The 10,052-nt window shown below is 44.5% G+C and overlaps 1 protein-coding gene across 1 annotated transcript; it reads left to right on the top strand.

The window, feature by feature from the left end:
• The first annotated feature begins 558 nt into the window (after positions 1–558).
• On the top strand, positions 559–10,003 carry slc26a6l (solute carrier family 26 member 6, like). Its single transcript, XM_035779421.2, has 19 exons — positions 559–914; positions 2,116–2,255; positions 2,438–2,548; positions 2,737–2,912; positions 3,192–3,356; positions 3,782–3,934; positions 4,494–4,576; positions 4,937–5,084; positions 5,349–5,462; positions 5,646–5,723; positions 5,927–6,022; positions 6,528–6,634; positions 6,936–7,005; positions 7,135–7,227; positions 7,925–8,035; positions 8,272–8,706; positions 8,909–8,963; positions 9,052–9,194; positions 9,295–10,003. The coding sequence occupies exons 1-19, from the start codon at positions 775–777 to the stop codon at positions 9,319–9,321; spliced, it is 2,445 nt and encodes an 814-aa protein (XP_035635314.1). The 5' UTR covers positions 559–774; the 3' UTR covers positions 9,322–10,003.
• The last annotated feature ends 49 nt before the right edge of the window (positions 10,004–10,052 follow it).

Here is a 10,052-nt window from a genome sequence, read left to right as displayed (position 1 = left end):
GACAATTCCCACTTGACATTATGGGGTATTGTGTGTATCTTAGTGACACAAAAGCTCAATTTAATCCATTTTAAATTCAGTCTGTAACAACAAAATGTGGAAAAAGTCAAGGGCGGTGAAGTCTTTCTGAAGGCGCTGTATGTACATTATGTTGTCTTCCACCTTTAAGTCAATAATAATTTCCCTGATGTTGCTTTTTCCATATCCTGTGTTTGTCTATCTTTCCACTGTACCAGATCTGCCTGTAATAGATGACAGGGCTAGTATGTCATCAGCTACAGGCTGCCTGGTGTTGTCATGGTTCATTAGCATCACTTTTGCAGTGTAAGGAATCTGGTGGAAACACCTCCTTCCTATGACTAGAGTGCAATCCGGACATCCTGAAATGGGGCTCTTGATGACCTTGAACGACCAAATATGAGGTGGAGAAATGTCTCTTAGTTAGCCATTATAGGCTATGCCCTACACACGATCAACCACTGACCCCCCACCTCACACAGACACACACATATAAAGGATGATTTATTGAATGTACCCTTATCTTTGATCGTGATAGAACCTCAGTCAATGGTAATGCCCAATGTGCTTTGGGTGAAAAAGTTAACTTTTTAGTAAACCTGTTTTATTCGGTGTTTGGAAAAAACGTCTCTTTCACCTGTCATATTGTACAAAAGGGGGACTGACAGGCACTTCACGCGGCTTACACGGGGAGGACGAAATATCCCACCCAACCTGGTTCTTATATACTGTTAAGGACATATTGGACGAGGTGGTATGGGTACGGGCCGGAAGGCTAGGGGGTACAGAGTGGAGAGGGATGTGCTGGATGAGCAGAGGCTGGAGGAGCTGGCTCAGAGAATGGACTACTCTGACACTCACCCTTCCCTGACCAAGCAGCTTAAAGAGTCCTTCAGGTAAGGCACAGACGGGGTGTGTTTGTGTGCACGCACTAGTCTAAGGTGTGTGAGTTTCTTATTTATTGCAAATAGACGGAGTAAATATTTTATGGAAGGATTTAAGCAGTAGGCTCAGACCCACGTGAACCTAACTCTAGGTTCGGATCAAAATCAAATCAAATATTATTTGTCACGTGCGCCGAACACAACAGGTGTAGACTTTATCATGAAATGCTTACTTACGAGCCCTTTCCCAACAATGCAGTTAAAAAGAAAGAAACATTTACAAAAAATAAAGGAAATAGTAACAGAATAAAATAACAATAACGATACTATACACAAGTAGTACCTGTAAAGAGTCAATGTGCAGCGGTATAAGGCAGATGAGGTAATATGTACATGTAGGTAGGGGTAAAAGTGACTATGCAATCAGGATAGATAATAAACAGAGAAGCATCAGCGTGTGTGTATGTGTGAGTGTGTGTCAATATACATGTGTGTGAGCGTATGTAGTGTGTGTATGTGTGTGTTGGAGTGTCAGTGTAGTTTGTGTGAGCGTGTGTATGTGTGTTGGAGTGTCAGTGTAGTTTGTGTGAGCGTGTGGGTAGTGAGTGTAGAGCCGGTGCAAGAGAGTCGGTGCAAATTAAAACTGGATCAATGCAAATAGTCAGGCTGGTTCAGCAGTCTATTGGCTTCGGGGTAGAAGCTGTTCAGGAGGCTTTTGGTCCCAGACTTGGCGCTCCAGCACCGATTGCCGTGCGGTAGCAGAGAGAACAGTCTATGACTTGGGTGGTTGGAGCCTTTGACAATTTTTTGAGCCTTCCTCTGACATCGCCTGGTATAGAGGCAGGGAGCTCGGCCCCAGTGATGTACAGAGCCGTATGCACTACCCTCTGTAGCGCTTTATGGTCAGATGCCAAGCAGTTGCCATACCAAGCGGTGACGCAGCCGATCAAGATGCTCTCAATGGTGCAGTTATATAACTTTTTGAGGATCTGAGGGCCCATGCCAAATCATTTCAGCCTCCCGAGGGGGAAGAGGCACCGAGTGATATGGCCACCGAGGAACTTGAAGCTCTCAACCCAATCCACTATCCACCCCGGTTAAACCTTAACCCTAACCCCAACCCTAATTTAATGTCCACATCCCAGTTTAGCCCTAGCCTCAACCCTGACCCTATCCCTCTTCTGTCTGTCACCCCACTGCCCCCCTTTTCAAGATGTACTGTACCCAGGCTGAAACGTAGTGTGGTGGGCTGTCTGCCTGTACTCTACTGGCTGCCCCGCTACTCTATCTGGGACTATGGCATGCCGGACCTCATCTCTGGTATCAGTGTGGGCATCATGCACTTGCCACAAGGTACAGTAAGACCACACCCTCATGGGTTTATCACAAAAACAAAATTATCCTCAATAACAACATGCATTTCAATGATCGTAATGTGAACAACCTGCACTTCATATACAGACCCAGTGGAAAATAGTTGAATGATTTATTGGCAAGCGAGGCTGTTTAACTAGATTTCTCGATACTCTCTGCAGGTATGGCATATGCATTGCTGGCCTCCTTGCCCCCAGTGTTTGGGCTATACACATCCCTCTACCCTGCATTGGTCTACTTCTTCTTTGGGACGTCCAGACATATTTCCATAGGTAAGTGGACAGAAATATGTAATATGTGATTGGTTGATAAGGAATAGGGTTAACACTAGGGCTGTTACGGTGACCGTATTACCAGTGGTTGATAAGGAATAGGGTTAACAACACTCCCAGTCAGTACAATTATTTTTGTGCATACAAATGTACATACACAGATGTCGTTATGTTGTGTTTGTGTGCAGGTACGTTTGCAGTGCTCAGTATCATGGTTGGAAGTGTGACAGAGAGGTTGGCTCCAGACAGGAACTTCCTGGTCATGCTGAATGGGACTAACCTGACTGAGGTGAACATCACTGCCAGGGACTCCTACAGGGTGCAGGTCGCTGCTGCTACCACCGTCCTCGGAGGACTCATCCAGGTCATCAAAATAATAGAACAGTTAGCTGCTACTGGAAAAAACTATACAATACAACATAACACAAGACAACAACAATGTACTAGACCATGCTTTAATCCAATGCAATCCAATACAACATGACACAAGACAATACAATATGTTACACTGCACTTCAATCCAGTCAATACAATTCAAGAGCTATGACACATAGCACAAATCAGGCATTCGTAGCTAATTTATCCTTACTATGACTGACAGTAGGAATATGTTGTGTTCGAATGTTCATGCTTCCACTTGTAGGTGGTGCTGGGACTGGTGAAGTTTGGGTTTGTGGGTACCTACCTGTCGGAGCCACTGGTGCGAGCCTACACAACAGCAGCTGCTGCTCACGCTGTGGTTGCTGTGATCGCACAGCTCTTTGGGCTGTCCACCACACGCTTTAGTGGGCCCTTGTCACTGGTGTATGTGAGTACCGTGTGTGTGTGTGTGTGTGTGTGTGTGTGTGTGTGTGTGTGTGTGTGTGTGTGTGTGTGTGAGAGATACTATAACTCAACTGACACTATAACTCAACTGACACTATAACTCAACTGACACTGTAACTCAACTGACACTGTAACTCAACTTACATTATAACTCAGCTGACACTATAACTCAACTGACACTTTAACACTTTAACTCAACTGACACTATAACTCAACTGACACTTTAACTCAACTGACACTTTAGCTCAACTGACACTATAACTAATTCAACTGACACTTTAACTCAACTGACACTTTAACTCAACTGACACTATAACTCAGCTGACACTATAACTCAGCTGACACTTTAACTTAACCCCAGCACAAAACCCTGAACTCATATACTATTGGTGTAACTCTTGTCCACAGACCCTGGTGGAGGTGTGCTCCAAGCTACCTCAGACCCATCTCCCCACACTGGCGGTCAGTGGTGTATCCATGGTGTTTCTCATCGCAGCCAAGGAAATCAACTCTGCCATCAGCGCCAGACTGCCTGTGCCCATCCCAGTGGAGCTCATCACGGTCAGTTACTATGATACTCTGTCCGCTGTCTCACCGTCCTGTCGCTCTGTCAGTCTCTTCCTTATGTTTCTCTACAAAAATCTATTCTTTCTTTTTCTACCTTGGTTGGTCAAAGATACATTTGAACTTCAAATATTTGACATTGGTTATATTCGTTTTGGGTAGGTCAGAGATTTCTTTCTTCTGTCTAGTCGAGTTTGTGTTGACAAGTTTTGGCTCCTGCATAGAAAAACAGAAATGTAGAACAATGGCCCTAGTCTGAAACACAAGAGCTGAGTCAACTATATGTGACCATTCCAATGTACTGTATTAGTGTCATACACAGCAGAAATAAGGGATTCATAACTAATGATTAGGCACACTTCTGGCTTCTGATTCACCTAACCTACAGTATGTTCACTAAATGATTGACGTGATGTTTTCCTTGCAACATACCCATTATTTGTCCAGTTGTATTGAGAAGATTGTGACTAAGTTGAATTGGAAAGCATGTGTTTCTATTTTGATAAAGATTGTGACTAAGTTGAATTGGAAAGAATGTGTTTCTATTTCGATAAAGATTGTGGCAGCAACGGTGATATCGTCCTACACCCACCTAAACGGCAACTACACAATCTCAGTAGTGGGGGAAATTCCCAGCGGGTGAGTATTTAAAGTGTTTGTTTTTTTACACTCAACTGTGTGTGTGTGTGTGTGTGTGTGTGTGTGTGTGTGTGTGTGTGTGTGTGTGTGTGTGTGTGTGTGTGTGTGTGTGTGTGTGTGTGTGTGTGTGTGTGTGTGTGTGTGTGTGTGTGTGTGTGGGGGGGGGATAGAGAGACAGAGAAACATGTAATAATCATTAATACCTTGTTTGTCTGTCAAATTGTAATCCTCGTGACTTTATCTTGACCTCTTCTTGTTGACCGCTTCTCTTGCTGGTATGTTGTTCATTCTTATTACCGACCCCTGCATGGTTGACACCTCTGGTACTACCCTGACCTAAATGTCCTCTGCTTTATTCAGCCTGGCTGCCCCCAGGTTACCTGATGCTAGCCTGTTTAAAGAGGTGATGGGGGATGCGTTTGCCTTGGCTATTGTGGGCTACGCCATCTCCATCTCTCTTGGGAAGACGTTTGCACTAAAACATGGCTACAAGGTGGACAGCAACCAGGTGAGACAGTCCCTCCTATCATACATTGTTCCAACACCATCAAAGCAACGGAATCCCTCACAATCTACACAAGCTGCACCATCTTCCCATGAATTCATTTGATCTAGTCGCGCCTCATAGGCCACCGTAACTGAACCGGCTCGTCAATGCAGTCCAAACAAACCTCTGTCTGTTACACTCCCTCTACACGCACTCACCTCGTCCATCCTCTCCTATCGCCTTTTCACCTGTCTTTCTCCTCTCCATCCCCTTTCCCTGCTGTAGGAGCTGGTGGCGCTGGGTCTCAGTAATGCCGTGGGGGGATTCTTCCAGTGCTACGCCGTCTGCTCCTCCATGTCCCGTAGTCTCATCCAGGAGAGTACCGGAGGCAAGACACAGGTGGGAGGAACGCTGCGGGACTCCTACTGTGCACCATTCTGAATAGTGTTTGCTATGTTAATGCCATAGTCGTGCATGTAAATGCATACACACAACGAATGTGCGAAGGTCATGTAAAAGCAGCATGAATCTATGTTTTGTGACCACTGAAAGATGCATTGATATCCAATGTCTTTACTCCAGATGGCTGGAATGGCCTCTGCTGTGATTGTGTTGGTGACTGTGCTGAAGCTCGGGCCTCTGTTCCAGGAGCTGCCAAAGGTACGGCTCTACTTCAGCTATATACCGTCTGTGTGTGTGGGACATTGTGATAGGAGACAGAATGCTGTTTGTATGCATTCGTTCTACATCGTTTACATGAGTTAGTCTGTTCGGGTGTTTTTAAAGGGTGAAGTACGAGGTTTTGAAAGTGCACGCGCGTTCTATACTTGTTGTAGCCACTCTTATGTTTGTGTGTGTTTCAGGCTGTGCTTGCAGCCATCGTCTTTGTGAACCTGAAGGGCATGTTCAAGCAGTACTATGACGTCATCACTCTGTGGAGGAGCAGCAAAGTTGATCTGGTGAGAGGAGAAAGGAACTTCCTGATACACATTACACACGTCTTCTCTGGTTGTGAATGGTCGATATAGTTGAATATAATTGAAAAACACAGTGACGCTTTGTTTGCAGGGTATCTACATAGGGGGGCGTCATCACACGTTCATAACCCATACATAACCCATGCATAACCCATTCATAACCCATACATAACCCATGCATAACCCATACATAACCCATTCATAACCCATACATAACCCATGCATAACCCATACATAACCCATACATAACCCATACATAACCCATACATAACCCATACATAACCCATTCATAACCCATACATAACCCATGCATAACCCATACATAACCCATTCATAACCCATACATAACCCATACATAACCCATTCATAACCCATACATAACCCATACATAACCCATTCATAACCCATACATAACCCATGCATAACCCATACATAACCCATACATAACCCATTCAGAAGTAGTACATAAGAATGGCCCTGTTCCCAGGTGGTGTGGCTGGTGACCTGGGTATCCACACTGCTGTTCAACCTGGACATGGGCCTTGGTGCCTCCATCACCTTCGCTGTGCTCACTGTTATCTTCAGGACCCAGCTGTAAGACTGCTCTTCCACTTCTTCAACACTGCATAGTTTTCATTTGGCTGTGTGTTTTTACAAACAAATCAAAAAGCTCAGCATCAACAGGTGCCAGGTGGCAATTCATTCTTGGCACTTTTAAACAGGTCTTTCTGGCTAAAGTCAGTGATTGATTAAAAAAAGTGGAAGCCAAAAACCAACATTTGATAAAGAATTCAGAACAACAAAAAAACTGCATCGATTTAATAGTTACACAGTAGCTCTGACTGAGAACTGGAGTGCTCTGGTGGTGAGCCAACCCTGCTGTCCTCTCTTTCAGCCCGAAGTACTCAGTTCTGGGACACGTTCCAGGGACAGAGCTCTACTTGGACATGGAGACCCACAGAGAGGTGAGACACCAGAGAATAGAATCATTCTATTTCTATGGGTGAGAGAGCAGACCTTGGGAGGCAGCAGGAAGGGAGGTGGCCCAGTCAGCGGTTAACCATAACCTTGTCGTTTGTTTGTGTGTGTGGCAGGTGAGAGAGGTCCCTGGCATCACTATCTTCCACTCCTCTGCCACCGTGTACTTCGCCAACGCTGACCTCTACCTGGAGGCTCTAAAAGGAAAGGTGCCCTTTTCCATACAACTCTGACAGTGACACTCATTTGCACTTCATGTGATACTCATTTGCACCTCATGCTCTACAGGGTGTTCGAAAGCGTTCCCCATTCAAAGGCACTTACATTTTTTTGTCTTGCCAATTCACCCTCTGAATGGCACACATACACGATCCATGTCTCCAGGGGCGCACCTTTGGTTTTAGAAGTGGGGGGGACATAATATATATATATATTTTATCCAGTCGGATAAACACTCCAAACAGCCTACCCAACCGCTCAGAGGAGTCCGCATGCTCCTAAAGCACACTGTTGCCAAGTTTTGTTACACATTCCAATGATAAAACTGGGAGGACAAAAATGCAATTTCAGAATATGAGGGGGACATGTCCCCAGTGAAAGTTGCTCCCCTGCATGTCTCAATTGTCTCAAGGCTTAAAAATCCTCCTTTAACCTGTCTACTCCCTTTCATCTACACTGATTGAAGTGGATTTAACAAGTGCCATCAATAACGGGTCATAGCCTTCACCTGGATTCACCTGGTCAGTCTAAGTCATGGAAATAGCAGGTGTTCTTCATGTTTTGTACACTCAGTGTTTAGGGAATAGGGGGCCATTTGAGACCCAGACCTTGCGTTTCGTGACTGCAGGCCTATATTTGGGGCATGTGTTGGACGTGACGATAACAGATGGAGTGTCTGTGTCTTAGAGCGGGCTTGATATCAGCAAGATGATCATCTACAAGAGAAGACAGGAGGCCAAGCAGAGACGCAGAGACAAGAGAGCTGAGAGGAGAGCTAGGAGGGAGGCCAAGAGACAGGTGAGACACTGTCGAGCCGCCATTCATATACATTTGAATAACAAATTCCAAACTACTCAGGAATCCTTCTGTACATGCATAAACTTGTACAGTATAAATCTACGTCATATCTCAACGAATCTATGCATTATTTAGATGACAGACAGCCATGGTGCTGCTCTTTCTCTATGTCTTCATAAGGCGGGTTTTACAAATGTGTTGTAAACTAACGTGTTGTCTGTGTGTGGACTGTGCAGAAGCATGCTCTGAGAGTGGCAGAGCAGAAGACCGGGGTTTTCTCCGTAGAGGAGGCGGCGGGGCAATGGAAGGAACCGGGGGGCGGAGATGGAGACAGGGAGGAGTCACTGGGAGAGGAACTAGGTTGGTGCGGCCGCGAGAATGGCACCGTGTTCGTCATGCCAACAACGCCCCGCACGCCCGATGACCAATGCAGCTGGGAGTACCTGAAGGGCAGTAAAGACCCAGACTGTGCCACCCTGGGGGCAATGTCGGAACTGCAAGACGGGGACACCACCACTCTGGGGTCCAGTAGTGAGGATACCCTGAGCCGGGAACTGGATAAGGTCTCGCTGGGATCGCTGGGCAAGTGGACCTGGGACATCCACTCCATCATCCTAGACCTCTCCACGGCTAACTTTATCGACACCGTGGCCATCAAGACCATGAGAAACGTGAGTGGGTGATGTTGACGGCATGGAAATGAGGACATACGAGAGATGGCCTTGTATTGAGAGAAGAAAATCAGAAATGTAGGCGCCCTCAATGAAAGAAAAATATTAGGATGACAACGGTTTGTTAGGTGGAGATAAAGAGTTTAGGATGTTAAAAGTGGAAAAGTACAGAAGTGCTTATCCTCCTGTCCCGTTTTGACAGATATTCCACGACTTTGGCGAGATTGATGTTACTGTCTACATGGCTGGGTGTCAGAGTAAGTAACCCCACTATCTTTAGCTAATACATGAATAGCTCATTAGTTTGAATAGGATGCGTAAATAACTGTTACTTGTTCTATCCAGTGTCTGTGGTGGAGCAGTTAGAGCTGGGAGGGTTCTTCTCGGAGTCCATCACTAAAGGACGTCTGTTTGCTACTGTCCATGATGCTGTGCTGCACTGTCTTGGCCACCAGGGAACATCAACGCCCAGCTATGAGTATTCTCTGGTGAGAGACGTGCACGTCTACAGTTCAATAGAAGATATAATATGGAAGACTGTATACTGCTTTGAACAAATGAACCATGTCTGTAAATATGTCATTGCAGGAGATGCAGTGCAGCACCAAACTCTGAGATCCCTTACTGAAGTCTGACGTCTCTGTATATTCTATTTTATGGGGCGGGGCCCTATCCTTTTGAAAAGTGACTTTCAATTGGGAATATAGTATACAGGTATATACTGTGTATATATATATGGTAACTATAATGCCTTCAAAAAATGAAAGGTACACTAAACCCCAACATAGGGTTGCAAAACTACTGATAATTTAACAAAGTTTCCGAAATGTTCTCTGGTCATTTATATTTACATAACTTTTATAAAATGTACACATATGACCTAAAAAAAATATATCTTTATATGTATTCATATTGTCTACAGGTTTCTAGTGGATAGACCATATGATTCAAGAGAAAACAGCCCAATTAATGAAAAAAAGCATCTAATCAACAATGAAATCATTTCCTATTAACTCGGCAACTCTTCCAACTTTTTACTTTTTTCACAACTGCCAAGTTTTGCCCCAAAACACATATTAACAGAGTAAAATAAGTAAAAGTGGAAAAAGATGTAAGGATATTATATGCTGAAACCCTCATATTATACACCAACGGAATTCACTTAGTTTATGGGTTATATTAAGGATAATGTTTTACAGCTTTGTCATTTAATATATTTTGGATTTTTAAATAGTTGGAAAGTATTCATTTATATACTTTACATTTGATGAAATTTCAATAAAATCCTGAAAGTTTTTATGGGTGTGCCAGTGTTGTCACGAACAGCTTTGGCAATTGGCCTCACT

The sequence above is a fragment of the Oncorhynchus keta genome, chromosome 10 (genome assembly GCF_023373465.1).
Source record: "Oncorhynchus keta strain PuntledgeMale-10-30-2019 chromosome 10, Oket_V2, whole genome shotgun sequence".
Classification (NCBI taxonomy): Eukaryota; Metazoa; Chordata; class Actinopteri; order Salmoniformes; family Salmonidae; genus Oncorhynchus; species Oncorhynchus keta.
This window is presented reverse-complemented; position numbering and strand designations above follow the sequence as displayed.

Bases quoted from the DNA above. Each gene is read 5' to 3' on its own strand.
- slc26a6l (XM_035779421.2), top strand. From the start codon at position 775: ATGGGTACGGGCCGGAAGGCTAGGGGGTACAGAGTGGAGAGGGATGTG. The intron at 2,256-2,437 runs GTACAGTAAGAC...TACTCTCTGCAG, and splicing joins CATCATGCACTTGCCACAAG to GTATGGCATATGCATTGCTG. The intron at 8,036-8,271 runs GTGAGACACTGT...TGGACTGTGCAG, and splicing joins GGAGGGAGGCCAAGAGACAG to AAGCATGCTCTGAGAGTGGC.